The sequence below is a fragment of the Periplaneta americana genome, chromosome 10, assembly GCF_040183065.1.
Source record: "Periplaneta americana isolate PAMFEO1 chromosome 10, P.americana_PAMFEO1_priV1, whole genome shotgun sequence".
NCBI lineage: Eukaryota > Metazoa > Arthropoda > Insecta > Blattodea > Blattidae > Periplaneta > Periplaneta americana.
Genome location: NC_091126.1, coordinates 76,200,683 through 76,217,437, shown reverse-complemented (window position 1 = coordinate 76,217,437; position 16,755 = coordinate 76,200,683). Strand labels below are relative to the sequence as shown.

The 16,755-nt window shown below is 33.3% G+C and overlaps 1 protein-coding gene across 1 annotated transcript in view; it reads right to left on the bottom strand.

Moving 5' to 3' along the window:
* Positions 1-1,635: 1,635 nt before the first annotated feature.
* Positions 1,636-16,755, bottom strand: part of LOC138707801 (uncharacterized) — a 180,264-nt gene continuing 165,144 nt past the window's right edge. The window contains exons 11-12 of the mRNA XM_069837731.1: positions 13,992-14,141; positions 1,636-7,079 (exon numbers count right to left, since the gene is read on the bottom strand). Coding sequence (XP_069693832.1) covers positions 6,946-7,079; positions 13,992-14,141 — 284 coding nt within the window. The 3' untranslated portion in view covers positions 1,636-6,945. The remainder of the gene's footprint in view (positions 7,080-13,991; positions 14,142-16,755) is intronic.

The following is a 16,755-nucleotide window of genomic DNA, read 5'->3' as shown; positions in this document are numbered from 1 at the left end:
ATGGTCAAATATATCAGTATTTTCTTCTAACACAAAAAAAAATATTATTTATTAAGGAATGTAGTTGAAAGAGCATGATATCGTAAACGTGAGTTTCAGCAATAAAATCAAGGCGAGAGAACAAGAAAAAGTTGATCAGTTATGAGGGAAACGCTTTATCACTGCACAGTAAACTGCCACCATTTTGAATTAAAAAAATGTAAATATTTTTTTTTAAATCGTAAAACTATTTTTTTTTTCATATAGCGGAAGGACAGTGTTTTATGTATACCAATTTTCATTATTGTACGAAATACAGTATTGGAGGAAAAAATGTTGAATATTTCCAAAAATTTTACTGCTGTAGGCCTAAGCTGTACCTAACCCCTTAAGCAAATGTATATTTATCTTAGCTCGAATGTTTTTCTCTTTGCATGTGTGGGTGAAATGAGCTGACTTCTGAAAATATTGGAGTTTTGTCTAACCTTGTTAAAAATAGTATTTTATTGCATATAAGCCGACTTTAAATATATATTATTTATAGATTATTATTATTATTATTATTATTATTATTATTATTATTACTTTATATATTATTTACAATTAATATTATTTTCATCGTATGACTTTAAATAGATACTATGTTATTGTTGTTATTACTTCTGAGTGGTATTTTGTACTTAAGTACTATTGTTATTCACAGCATACGAATAAACACATATGAACACACAATAGGGCTTACCGAAGTTTGCGGGAAGATTGCTTCACTGTAGATTGAATTGCGTTCATTCGCAGCGCTCTTCGTACCAAATAAAACTATGCTTCATTCAATAATGCCTGGCATGAGATGTAAATATTGCCGACAGAGGAGGAGAGAAGTATAATTGATATTCAACCAATAGCAGAGATCTCATTCCAAGCTTATCTTGAAGTTCGGCTGGGATAGAACGCTTCAGACCGTCCAGCTGCAAGTCAAGCGTGGAATGAGACCTCTGCCATTGGTTGAATAGCAATTATACTTCTCTCCTCTGCTGGCAATGTTTACATCGCCTGTCAGGCGTTATGGAACGAAATATAGTTATGATCGCCGCACACCTGATATGTATTCAAAGTGACTAAACGCAGAGCTCTACTTATCAGTTTCTCTAATGAAATTAGTAAAAGTCAGAGTCGCATGGACAGTATCGAATAAGACTGTGTTAAATTTTAAAGGTAAAGGTAGCCCTTTCACATGTTATGAAGACACCTGTGGGCATGGCCCCATGCTTTCTTGACCTCGGCACTAAAATGTGGTGGTGTGGTCGCTCTGGCCGTTTTTTACCCCCGGGAAAGACCCGGTACTCAACTTGATAGGAAAATGAGTGAACTTCGGGGCCGTTTTGGAAGTTGGGCAACGCGGAAATCCCGTCATCACCCGGGACGAACCTCGAACCTTCCAGTTCGTAGTCAGTTGCTCTACCAACTGAGCCACCCGGCCACCACTGATAACTTTTAGGTGAAAAGTATTATTTTCTGGGTCTAATGCGGTATCAGAATTTTTGTTGTATTTTAAACAAGCAATAAACTGTTAAAATCTACAGAGTTACATTACTCCCACCTTGTATGTCCGTAATCTTTTGTAAGTCATCTGAAGAGGAAATAGATTAAGGTGAAATCTTATTTCATTGAACAAATATTTATTTATAATTAATACTAAAGAATACAATTTTAGTCACAATAAATGTATATCTATTTTGAAAAAAGAAATTACTCAAAATAACTTCAACTCCTCTATATATTGGCCACCACAAGAGAGATCTATTTAATAAAACTGACTTAGGATCGTAATTTATGTAGAGAAGTTGTGTTGTAATTTTAGAATAAAGACGTTGTGACGATTATTGTATTTATTTTCTAGAAACAAGTGATTTAAAATGGATTTTCTTCCCTTAAAAAAAGGCTCCATCAACTTGCTACTGTTTCATATACTGTACTAAACATGAGATCAATAGGAAATTATTTCAATCACACCTAAAATAGAATAGAATAGACATGTGATTAAATATATGTAAATAATATATTTATACAATAATGAGTTCAAGAAATTAAAGGCTTAAATAATAGTTTCACAAGCTGTCTTGCAATCTGTTTACATAATTGATGAAAATAATATCTACAGAGAGTGAAACATATTACAGCTGAATAGTTCTTCACAACTCTTGGCATAATAAAATATATTAAAGGAAATGTTTGTATAGTATGAGTTTATAATTAACTTAAAATGAAATTCTGACAATATAACATAAATGATGCCACGTACTCTATTAGTTCTCAAAGGAATTAAAAATCCTTCAAACATAAAAATGACTAAATATATACTTTTTTGTGTTTGACAACAACAAGCGAAATTGTGTCTTATCCAAGACAAGAGCAGAGGCCACCACTTTGTGCAAATTCTTATTTCTTGCCACAGAAAATTTTGTTACAATAACTTGCATGAAATATAATCAGTGTTTGTTCACTGTGGACGTGTTATTTAAAAACATAAGGATATTACATATATCATAATGATGTTAATGTCATAATAATGCTGAGAATAATGATAATAAAAAAGTAATAATTTGAACGAAATTAATAGTGGTAGTGTTTATGGTGACGATGATGATGTTGGTAAGTGATGACGGAGATGATGACGGTGATGATGATAATGATGGCGACGGCAACTATGTTGATATCGAAAGCAATGATGGTGATGACGGAAAAACAATGGTGATTGTGTCGAAATCGGTTATAATTATCGCAACTCAGGTGCTTTTTTAATAATTACATTATAAAAGTGTTTTTCTTGTTGAGAAAGAGATAAATATTTTTATCACAGAACTATATAAACTCAAACTAGTGAATACTAATAGTAGGCCTAAATAATAAAATTCTACACACAAATTTCCGTTAAATATTAATGCTTGCTAAGTTCACTAACTTCTACAAGATAGTTTTGAAAGCATAAAACTTCATAGAATAGTGATGACATATGAATACATAAACTGAAATGTAATAAAACATGAATATATTATATAGATACACTAAATAATAAATGGAAAATAAGATCGCAATAAAAATTTCACCGCTGTAGAATAACACTTAGCATGTCTGACAGCGAAACGAGCGAACTCAGATGCTAGATAATATACATCGCAGTTGATAATGCGTCGTAAAATAAGCAACTGAATAATATAAATTTATGTAGATGGATTGAACAATAATTTGGAATAATTTCTTATGGTTGAAAATTTTGTTAAAACTTTTATGAGACATTACGATCACAATGTTTGTTCAGTGTTGAAGTAGTGTTTGAAAAGAAATTAAGACTATTATCTATATCGCGAGATGATGATAATGATTATAATGACTTTGATCATGTCGAAAACAATTATCACAATCACGAAATAATCATATGGTTGTGTGCAAATTTAACACATATCATTTTCAATTACATGTCTTTGCTTAGTATAATTAATTGACTTTTACAGCATAATTTTGAAAACATGTAAGTTGAGAGAATAGTGATAGCATAAAAAATCACAAACTAAAATGAATAAAATGTGAGCATATAGATAAATTTAATAATACATGGAAAATAAGGTGTTCTTAATAAATTTTAATAGAGAGTGATGGTGGTGAAGTCTCTGATGATGTTTAAATCAATGATGATAATGGAAAAACAACGTTAGTGATAGTGTCTATATTCAAACTGAAATATATTCAACAAATATCATGTTTTCAATTACATGTCATTGCTTATTGTAGTTCAAGTATTTCCTATAAGATAGTTTTGAAAACATTTTTAAGTTCATAGAATAATGATTGCGTACTAATCACAAACTGAAATGTAATCAAATATGAGTAAATAAATAAATACATTTCATAATAAAGAGAGAGTGAGATAATATTAACAAAATGCAAGTATGTAGATTTTCAGTTGGTTATGTAACGACGCTGTATCAACTACTAGGTTATTTTGAGTCGATGGAATTTTTGATAGCGAGATGGTATTTGGCGAGATGAGGCCGAGGATTGGCCATAGATTACCTGAATTTCGCCTTACGGTTGAGGGAAATCTCGGAAAAAATCCAACATACTAATCGGCCCGAGCGCAACTCCGGATCGACAAGCATCTTAGCCGACTGGGCTACGCCGGTGGCTAAGTATGTAGATAGATTGAACAATGCATACATGGCAAATAAGTTGAAATCGATCCAATTTCTTATGACTGAAGATGTTAAAATATGTTGTATGAAAAAAATACGATGACAATATTTGTTAACTGGGAAAGTATGTTTCATGGAAATAAGAATATTATCCACATCACAATCACAATAAAGATGGTGGTGAAGTCTTGGTGATTATAATGATGGTGAATATGTTCAAAATTTCAATGAAAAATGATGTGATGACGATTTTGATGGTGACTGTGATGATGTCAGAAACATTAATGATGTTTGTGATCAAATCTATTATGATAATTGTATTGCTGATGTTTTTCAAAATTTCATTATAACAATTTTGGCTTGTTGCTGGCAGCATAGAAGTAAACATATTTATCACAGGATATTATTAATTTGAACTACTGAATATTAATAGTAAATATTGAAATTCAACATAAGTTTTCAATTACTTATCATTGAGTACTGTAATTCAGTGATTTTCTACAAAACATTTTTGAAGCCATTTAAGTGTATACAATAATAATAGCATATGAAATCACAAACTAAAAATTAACGAAATGTAAATGTCTAGATAAATTGAACAGTGGATGGAAAACAAGCTCATATTTGTAAAAATTTACGCACGTAGATAGAGTGAACAGTAAATGGAAAATACGCTAAAATTAATAACCAATTAAGGAGATACTGTAGGTCGAACAACGAACTGAAAACATTTTACAGTTAATAAGATTTAAGTATGTTGATAGATTGAACAATAAATGGAAAATAAGCTAAAATTAATAAAATATAAGTATGTATATAGATTGAACAATGAAATGAAAAGGAACTGAAATTAATAAAATTTAAGTACTGCGTAGATAGATTGAGGAATAAATGGAAAATAAGCTGAAGTTAATAAAATGGAATTAAATCGATAGATCGAACGATAAGCTTTAAATAAATGTGTTTAGACAGTATGCGAGTAATTATCTATGTTTATCAATACGATATACACTTTTCAAAATGATCATTCAGAAAGATAGAAAGGTTTAGTGACAGTTTAATACTGGAATCAATATGTGACAATACAATAATAGTGAGATCATCATTAAATATACATTGAATATGATTCCTTACACTAACTACATGCACTCTTTAAATCTTCTATCAATACCTGTATACAATAAACTAAGTGGTGGGGAGACAAATCACAATCAGAATATGGACAAAGCAATCAGTCTGTAAATGTATTAAATCACATCTTAGCAGAGGCATGTACGCTTGTGATTATGTACATTTATATTACATATATTTAGGAAGGGAAAATGTTCATTCTTTATCATTTTCTGCCGTTGAAGAATTGAAAACTTGTGAATCAGATTTAACAATTACAATTAACGCACCTGACCTTGCATGCGTTCCTCCGTTGGAAGTGAAACTAACATCACAAGCAATGTAAGCGTTAAGAAAAATTATCAGTTAAAATTTTGGCAAATCCTTTGAGATTTCTCATTGATAGGAACAGTTTTGGACAGATTTTCTCGGGGTAATCACATTTTCCCCATGTCGTTCAAACAGTTCTTCATCGTCATATTATTTTCATTGTTCCATTAGGAAGTGATCGCCATTTACGTTCAATATTTTAATGCTTGTCCCAATACAGAGTAGGGACTTAAAATCTGACCAGCCATTTGAGCTCAAAACAGATTAAAAAGCAATTGTTCTGTGACAATTCATTAAGTATATGAAGGGTAATATATTTTGGACATTTTATAAAACAATTCCAACTATTATTATTGTTATTATTATTATTATTATTATTATTATTATTATTATTATTATTATTATTATTATTATTATTGGAAAGATTTTCTTGATTTCTCATTTTCCCTACTCTCTTTACAGATAAGATTTTAATTTATCATCCAGTATGAACTCTCTCGTCGATTTGCAAAAGGGGACACATCCAAAATAACAAAGTGTTGAGAAATCGCAATATATATATATATAACATGCTTAAAAAATTAAAATGTTCATGGATACAGAATGTATATATCCATAGTGATTTAATTATAAAAAAATATGTATGAACGTTTTAATTTGTTAACTTACAGTTTTTCCGATTTTCCAACACTTTGTTATTTTGGACATGTCCCCTTTTGCAAATCGACGATAGAATTAATGGCTTCAAGTGCAACCACTGTCCGAATGAACGTGGATTAAAGGAGAGAATGATTTGTGGTCCGCCACTGTACACGTGCACGTATAATTCATTTCCATTAATTCATTAATTTATTTACTTTAGTTTATTTATTAATTCATTTCTTTATTCAAATCATTAACTTATTTGTTTGTTTATTTATTTATTTATTCATTCATTCATTCATTCATTCATTCATTCATTCATTCATTCATTCATTCATTCATTCATTCAATCAATCATTTATTTATTTATTTATTTATTTATTTCGATTATTATTAATACTATTCTTGGTTTAAGAGGAAATGAGTCAAAGCTCCATTAAATTCATCAGTAAGAACACATCACATAAAGTATAATGTTTTTAAAAAATTCGAACCTACCAATTTAAAGTAAGTTTACATGTCTATTATATCAATAAGCAATGCTAACATTCAACGGCTGAAGAATGCTTGACATCTTTGAATTTCTGAAACGTAATAAACTCTATATTAAAAATGTGTCTTTGAGTTTTTGTTCACTAATCTTCTTTCTTCGTTCCTTTAAGTCGAGGTTTGGGTTGTCTGTTTGTTGTGTCAACCATTACGATTGATCGTTGTGGAAGATTGTCGACATCTGGCTCGGAGAGCATTGCTCGAAGTTACTTAGCTCCAGGAACTGCTGTTCTAAGTCAGACTCCAGTTCTAGCTGCTCTTGTAATGTTGTGTCGATGTACTCTGAAATAATAACTACATTTTAGACTGATACTGGTCTATTCAAAGTTGATATCTGAAAAAGAAAACAGTCTTGTTACTTTGAGTTACGAAATTTGATTATTTAAGAAACTAAAATTCAATATTTGATGCACAATTTTACTTAAAAATAATAGAAATGATATTACTACCTAAAACATTACAATAGTCATTACATAATAATAGAAAACAAAAATTAAGCATTTTCCCTTCTTATAACAAGCTTAAAATTTCCTTCTTGGTGAGTCAGGGACCCCTATACTTCAGATTCCTCTCGAATAGTACGAACATAATAAAATTACTTATATCTGCATTATTTGAAAACAGTTCAAGTGTTTCCAAAACATTTTACAGAAAAGGTCATAAAGATCCTGTACTTGAAGTTTAGAAAATTCGCAGCTCTGAAGAGAAGTCAGGCCTTTATCTTCAAATTGTATTATTTAATATTTGTAATTTCGCATAATACTTTCCGATGTCGTTGTTTTTCTTGGTTCCATTAATTCAAGGTGATCAACGTCTTGTACATCCCAAAATGAATTGGTCACAATTTTTTTCGGCCAAGGAAATTTCTTTGAACTTCTTTGTTCGCTACGACTTTTGGACGTTTCCATTCTAGTGATGATCGCCTTGAATACGTATGCTGGGGTATACGTGCAATATATCTAGGGGTAACCGGGTATAGTATACTGAACCACATCATGTAAGAAATTCCTCAATATTCTATGTTGTTTTTAGACCTGCAAAATGCCATATTTTTAGGTTAGTTAGTACTGCGAAGCGATTTCTTTTCTCAATGAACGTCTGGCTAGTTAAGGCTGGTTCACAATAAACCGGGAACGGGGACGACGATGGGGGGAAAAAAACGGAAATATTGTTAAAATGTATTTAAATGTGACATTCGCAATTAACGAGAAGCTTGCCGGAGGTCGGGAACTGGAACGTGAAATTTAATTGTGAATGCTCACATTTAAATACATTTATTTCAACAATATCTTCGTTATCGTTCTCGTTTTCGTTTGCGGTTTATTGTGAACCAGCCTTTACGCGGAGGTCCGAGCTTGTCTATCGTCCAGGCTTACCATGAAGGTCTTTCTGATGTAACAGGTAATCAAATACTTTAACGCGTTTCCTAACACAATTATCTTTTTACAGCAATACATGCCATTATATGAATTATTTATTTTATATTGTAATGCATTCGAATTTAAAACGCAGCCATAATTTTTATTCTCATAAGTATGTAGACTGCAAATAAACAAAATAATTTAAATTAATGTAATCTAAATTATCAATATAGAAAAGGTTTTGTAAACGATAAGACATTCACTTCTAAACTGTCAAGAATGAATTAAAATAAGTTTACATTTAAAAATTATTATTCAAATAAAGGAAACATATTATGAAATAAAATAATCTCTCAATTTTTAAGAACAAAGTTAATATTTTATTAAATGATGTTGAATTAAAAAAAAAGTTGTGTCACTTCACGAAGAAAGCAACGTCCACGATCCTCGGTCCTAGGACGAAGAGATCGAGTCTTTGGTACACAGGAAAGAACATTTATTAGAATCCCACGATTTGGAAATCGTGGCCAATGGATCTCCCTTGCCACGACTGCAGATTCTCTTGCTGTTCCGTACATTACATAAATATCAGTTAATACAGTATTTATGAATCTTTCCATTACTTCAAGTGAGTTAAGATTAATGCAAGGTTAATGACCATTAACTGACTTAGAAGGAATAGGCCTATTTATGCTGGAGTAGCTACATGTGATCGAAATCGAAAGATGTGCGTGTAGTCTAAATTGACAGGCATTTCATAGTGCTATCATATTTTATGAAAAAAGTCAGACAAAAAAATGCGTGACGCATTTGAATTGTGAATTGCAGAAACCCCACATGTCCATTTGAGTAAATTTTTCATGGTGCAGATAAAAACTGATTATCTTCAAAAGCGTTTGGTATTTTGAAGTGACTATTTTTATTAAAGCATAAAAATAAGTTGCAGTGTTTTACAGACACGAACTTTTTTTTTCTCTAGTATTTTCTGACAAGAATCTGAATTTTCTGGACATGTGGGGTTTCTACAATTCACGAGTAGTAACAATCATTTTATTTCTTTAAAACAACTTTCAGGTGATGAAGACGGAGGACAATTTTTTTGATCTTAGGCCAACTTTAAATATATTATTTAAGCAAAAAATTGAAAAGAATACACAAACATACAAAATTGCAAAATTATGTCAATAGCATATTTAATTTTTCAAAATTTATTTAATTCTATTAAAAACAAAGAAAAGCAAACTGAACTTTTTTAGTTTCTAAAAAATTCTACATGTCCTGGACATGTGGTGTTCCTGCAATTTCCGACAATTTACTGCAAGTAACTGCTGCTGAGAACTGGACGTGTGGGATTTCTGCATTATTTGAAAGACCTTTGTATGCATATTACAACCATATGTGAAACTGAATTTGAGAAAAAAAATGTGACTTGTAGGCTTTCTACAGTTCACGATTCAATTATGGAAATACTATTAGACCAAAAGAAAAAGTAAATAGGGTTTCGTTTTACATGCATTTTTCTTAAACAAACATCCAACTATTTACACGTAAGTTATACCACTAACACACTGTACATCCGGTGAGAGCTGTTTGAAGATTATGAAGTAGTTTTTTTGTATTTTATGTTGTGGCGCACCGTTAGCCGAACGAATAGTACAGCAAGGGCTTTACACGCTAGTAACCCGAGTTCGATCCCCTGTGGGTTCAAGTGGAATTTGTGGTGGACAAAAGCTGTGTGTTGTAGTAGATTTTTTAGGGGCATTTCCAAATCCTCTAACGACATTCCACAATTTATCCATTAATCATCATCATTACCATACGGTGCTATGTAGTTAGCCCCCTGAAGCACAGAGGGTAACGTCTACGGCGGCTAAAGGTACCATAGCTCTGGCGCTTCGCTTAGATGGGAACACCTGGGCGAATAACGAAAATCAAGTGCCCGCCATTGCCGAAACAAAAAGAGTTTTCTCGTGTAAAGTATTTTAATTTCTAAACATTAGTTTCAGAAAACACGTTACTCGCCACATGAATGAAAATAATACAAACAATATTACAGACACTTGAAGTTCCGTTTTAGTGCATTCCAAAGGCGACATGGAAGAGTTCATCTTCCTTTTATACTACACTATTATTAAAGCTTCCAATAACAATATTTCTTGACGACAAGAAGCTTTAACAACAGACAAAAATAGTTGACATGTAAAGCGAGGCAAAATCTCTGTAGGAGGTGACCAATTCTGAGATGGGGTAGAATGGATATGAAGTCACAGATTTATAAATAGACGAAGAACGCGTAAATCACTTTGGGATTTAAAACAATGTTCATCACGTGTTTAAAAGTCCTCTCCACATAACAAACATTTACAATGAAAATTATGTTTGGAATGAGCTTGTGTAACCTACACTGATACAGTGTAGATAATAATAATAATAATAATAATAATAATAATAATAATAATAATAATATTGATAATGGAATAACAACAATAATATTAAATAATGATAATAATAATACACCGCTATGGAGTAACGGTTAGCCTGCCTGACAGTGAAACAAGCTGGCCCGGGTTCAAATCCTGGTTGGGACAAGTTAACTGGTTGAGGTTTTTTTCTGGGGTTTCTTTCAACCCAATAAGAGCAAATGCTGGGTAACTTTCGGCGATGGACCCTGGATTCATTTCGCCGGCATTATCACCTTCAATCATTCAGACGCTAGATAACTACAGCGCTTTATAAAGCGTCGTAAAATATCCCACTAAAATTATATTGTTATTTCTATATAATACATCTAACAGACAATTGTAAGATATTCTGAAGAGAGCGGAATGAAATCTAAAGACTTCAAAACAATAACTTTACCAGTAAAACTGTCTTTTTTTAAATTCTAATAAATAATTTAAAAACAATATCAAGTCAATAGTGCTAATTATACCAACCATTTTGCTAGCCGAGTAGGTCAGTTGGTTGAGCAATTAGCTACGGACTGGATGGTTCCAATTTCAGTCGCGGGTGGTGGTGGAATTTTTCTCTTTGTAGAGATTAATTTTTTTGGTCCTACCGCATTATCTGTGATTGTTACCATTTGTTATTAACGGAGAAAAATTCGTTCCGGCGCCGAGAATCGAACCCGGGTTCTATGCACTGGGCGCTCTAATCACTGAGCTACGCCAAAGTTCAACCCACAGCACCGGATCGAATTTTTCTCCGTTAATAACAAATTTTTCTCTTTGCTAAAATGTCCAGAACGGCCTCGAAGTTCATTCTGCCGCCCATTAAATTGAGTTCGTGGTTTTATTGCGGGTAAAAGGCGGTTGGAGGGTGGTGCCGACCACCACCTTATTCTAGTTCCGTGATCATGAAAACATGAGTCACTACCTCCATGCCCCCACTCGCCTTCATTGGCGTGCAAAGAATATACATTTACCTTGGCATATTCTTTGATAGTGAACATTTCTTTTCGTAAACTTTCAGATTATTTTCATCTATAGTAATGCAATCAAAATATGTAACATAGAGCCATAAACTTTTGCATTTACTGTAGACTCTTTATTCACGTTGGAATTTTGTTATCGAAACGTACTCTGCCCAATTAGAATTTTTATAGTGCAAACTCATTCACTTAGATTTGTACAGATTTCTGTCCAGTGACTCCAGGATTATTTACGAGAAAGACTGATTTTATCACAATGATGTTGCGATTTACATTCCCGACGTCAGTCTTTTGAAACCCTCTTTCTACTCAAGGCCATTAAAGAAAATATACATTTTGAATCATTTATGAGTAGTGCTAATGTATGTCTTAAAAATCTTCACAGTCAACATAACTTTGTCTTCCTTAGCCACTTGTTTATATCTGGATAATACGAATTAGACGATAGACGATGGGACAAACCCACGCTCACTTGAACTGTCGTGTGAATCCACACTTAGCTAACTCCAAATGTTGATATTAGCGAGAAATTACCGACAAATTTTGCCTGGTATCTTCTGCATGGGTTAGAATTGTGTTGCGTGTCATAAATCTCTGTTACAAGCCTCCCAGGTTTGTTTCCTTCAAGTCATGGTAAGAATTTTATCACCCTATAAATTCCATCATCCTAGGGAGATTAAATTGGCGTGCGTAGGGTGCTGTGATTATACCTCCGATAATGATTAGTGTGTTTACAAAAATGGTGAATACGTATCTATGGTCTGATGTGTGGCTGTAATATAAATGATTTGATTGCTCATGATTTGGAGGATGATAATCCGCTTTCGATAATTAGGCATCAAATTTATAAGAATAAAATATTCACGCCCTTCGAGAAATGTCTATTTCACATCGGGAATATCGGTGCAATGCGAGAATTATCCTTGAAACTTCACGCAAGAAAATTAGTCCAGGATTATTCAAGGAATGAAAATTCAACCAACAGTGATATTTTTGTAAAATATCCATCCAAATATTTGATGGACTACAGCTATTCCCTTCGGAGATGAGCAATTGAAAAAAAAAAGAGTCCCAGACAGTCCTAACGTGCAGATACTGAATTCAAAAGGTTATAATCGTCCACCATTCCAAGAAGAAATGAAAGCTGTTCGTAATTATGTGCGACTGAAGTGAGCTACTGATAATGAACCAACTGTCGCTCTTTCATAATTAATTCAGCGTGAGTTGGAAAGAGTACCAACACCAGTACTATCATTCCTTCCCCACGAGAAACTTTCAAGAGAAGTATAAACTAAGGGCGCCAACAGCATTTACCAGCAAATCCGAAATCATTATGAAAATTTTTAGCTATACCCAAAGAATTCCGTGCTACAAAAACAACAGATTTTTTTTATTATAAGGCACGATGAGCAGGACAGCAATGATTTTTAAGTTCAGCAATTGTTTCCGTAGAGAATCTTGCATATAGGGCTACCTTCCGCAATGTGCTTCAGACGTTCCCAAAGCAAGTGAATGAATTTTCGAAGTAATTAAAAAATACATAGACCATGGTTCGTGGAAGAAAAAGGTGGGCAGCTGCTGAAGCTCTGTATTTGTGAAATCAATTTTACTCTACGAAATTTAAAGAACCTCGCACCAATAATGTCACAGAGACCTGGCATACTGGCATAACAGATTCCAGACCATTATATCTAAAAATGGCTCATCTTTGTACACTTTCCGCCTGGGATCTGCAAGCCTGAGTGATGTCACGCGGTAGGTAAGTGCAGTACTACAGTATATCCTCGCGCATGCGCACTCTCTGCTTTACAGACGAAGCTAACGGCCGCTATGCTTTCAGATTCCAGGCGACTAGTGTACAAGTTTATCCAGAGCTTGCAATAAAAAGAGTCCGATTTATAAACGAAGTTTGAAAAACCGGATGTTGGTCCAAATACAACACAATCACAGAAAAGAAAGTATAAAACTTGAATCTGCGATTGCAAAACTTAACTTTACGGTATGATGCTTACAGAGACAACGAAAAACTTTAGGAATATTTACGGGCCTGTGGACACAAAATGGTACTGTAATACAGCTCTTTTCACTAAAGTAAATATCACTGAAATACATTTCATCTTTCCTATTGACACAATCACTATATGCCATGATACTCCATTCTTTAATATCTTGGATAAAAAACATTCCTTACGTAAATTATCTCGAAAGGAATTTTGTTGATGTATTTTCGCGTGTGTGAATCGATTAAGGTCGAATATTCCCGAGTGAAAGTTCCTAGAATTAGTCCTACTGTAGGTAGAGTTCGAATCACAATCGTGCCATTGACGTAGTGTTAAAAGACCGAGACTGTGTATCTTGTAATAAGCAAAATTCTGATGTTAAGAGAATGGTTAAGTTACTCACCGACGTGCTCTCCCAACAATCTTCTCACTGAGTCGAATGGGATGTACTCCAAGATGTTGTCGTCCATGCATGAAACAGATGGAAATCCGTCTGCCTCCCTCAGAACGTGGTCCAAGAATTCTGGTTCATTTGATGAGAAGCCCATGCGAACTGTCATAAAGAATTAGTTTCTTGTTACGAAAATAAGACATGTTTTAAAGTGAAACAGAGCCCTACTGTTGCAAACACTTGTTCTAAAAGCACTTGCGTATTTCAATAACTTTTCAACGAAGACAATTCTAGGAAATCCATATTTTCTGAAACGAAATAAAAATAATCAATCGTTGAAACTTATAACCTGGCAGTATATTCGCAGTACTTTTCAACTAGAAATTGTAATAAACGAAATTTTGTTCGGATATTCTTTCTCTTGGTGCTGCCATTTCCCAAATGTATATCGCGGCATTTATTTTCACCTTATAGGACTAAACGAAAAGTATTCCATCGTATTAACTTCTTGCGAGATAAAACTGTGTGATTCTACGGTACATCTACGGAGCAACTTTTTGAACGAATAGAAGTTGGTGCTAATCCCCGAGTCATAGGGTATGACACCCTGCATTCTTTGTAATCCCAAAACATAGTGTCCCACGTCATTCATAGCTTGTAAAATTAAAAATTATGGTTTATTTAACGACACTCGCAACTGCCGAGATTATATCAGCGTCGCAGGTGTGCCGGAATTTTGTCCCGCAGGATTTCTTTTACATGCCAGTAAATCTACTGACATGAGGCTGTCGCAGTATTTAAGTACACTTAAATGCCATCGACTTGAGCCGGGATCGAATCCGCAACAGATGAAGAGATAATCAAAACAAGAAGCCGTTTTATGGTATACTTTGCGCGTGCATAAGATTTTAAAATTTGTTACGAGAAGGCTACAATATGATCGGCACGGAAGGTACAGGAAGTGTTGACGGATTTCTTTGTGCTCGCTAAACCCTAATTTCGTCGCCTCTCAACAATAATATAGGCACGATGATGCAATTTTCTGTTTTATACTTGCCGACGTGGCAAATCAGACTATTTCAGTCTATTATCGTGACAAATCAGAGAAACTTCGACAGTTTGTAGAGTGCATTGTATTTTATAATAGTTTAGCCGCAAGAAAATTATTAACTTTGAATTAATATTTTAAACGATGTCTAAAGGAAAATATGCTAGAAATTGTACTGCTTTAGCAGTGGATTGAAGGACACACAAATTTAAAGGGAGATTAACTATCCTATACAGTCCATGCGCCAATGTTAAATTTGCTTATTTAATGGTCCATTATCTCAGGAATTACGATATCATATTGAATTTTTTATTGGATAAAGATACACTGTTTCTAAGAAAACGGGAGCTGCTTTATCAAGAGATACAGGTTGTAGAAAGAGACCTGAATTTTTAAAATATTGCTGACTTTATTTTGATTTTTCACGCAAATGCCCCAATTCTAACGAACTTTTCTTAGTATTTTATTTTACGACGCTGTATCTACATCTTGGGTTATTTAGCGTCTGAATGAGATGAAGGTGATAATGCCGGTGGAATGAGTCCGGAGTTCAGAACCGATAGTTATCCAGCATTTGCTCATATTGGGTTGAGGGAAAACTCCGGATGAAACCTCAACCAGGTAACTTGCCCCGATAGGGATTCGAACCTGCGCCACCTGATTTCGCGGCCAGAAGCCCTAACTGTTACTCCACATGTGTGGACTCTCACGAACCGAAATGATAAAAGGACAAATATTTTAAACTCATATCGATAACAACACATTAATGAATTTGACGCACATTAAGTGGTGTAAGTTATGTCTATTAGTTAATCAGAGAAAAATATTTTACAAAAAAGTAAGAAAATGAAAATAACATTGGGGGTCTACCTAAAAAATCAAATCTATTTTTACAACTTGTATTTCTTAATAAATCTACGCCAGTTTTTTTATAACACTTGTATCTTTATTCTGTAAAAATTGCAATACGATATTAAGGGATCAGAACCATAGTGGGCCAGGCGCCATTTACTAAAACCGTAGACAACAAGGGTTAAAATGAAGTTATTACCATAATTCAATGTAAACATATAGCAAGTAGTATAAGGTATACACATTAAAACTAAATGATATGTCAATCTTCATTAAACTATGGTATTCACTTAATAAATGGTGCTTGGCCCACTTGGCTCTGAACCCTTCTTTATCTTCTTTAGTTTCTGCGATAATGGGTCATTAAATAAGCAAATTTAACATTGGCGGTATAAGGTAGTTAATCCCCTGTTAATAACTGATGATGTCTCTATATTCTTATGTATAACAGAAAAACCGTCAGTAATAGTATATTGCTTAAAATGAAATACTTCTTTTCAACCTTAACAGTGCACATTTTGTTACTTTTAGTGAATATATCCTGGTTTGTAGGCACATGGGCCTACGTGCAAGGATATTTGGTGCATAGTGCATATTAATCCACCCATTGATTATGAGTTATTTTTAAAATGTCTAATATGCAAACTAGTAATAACGGTCTAGAAAGAATATAATTTTCAGTTACAAAATCTTGGTTTATACCATTTTTTAGTTGATAGGCCTATATGTGGAATGAAAACTACGAATTTCGTTGAAGGCTAGCGGTAAAGAATGGAAAGACTAACATTAATGCCGAAAAATATTAGTAAAATATTATTTTAAATTTTCGTCAGCGTAAGATCCTGTACATAACTTAATATTCATTTTGATCGAAAT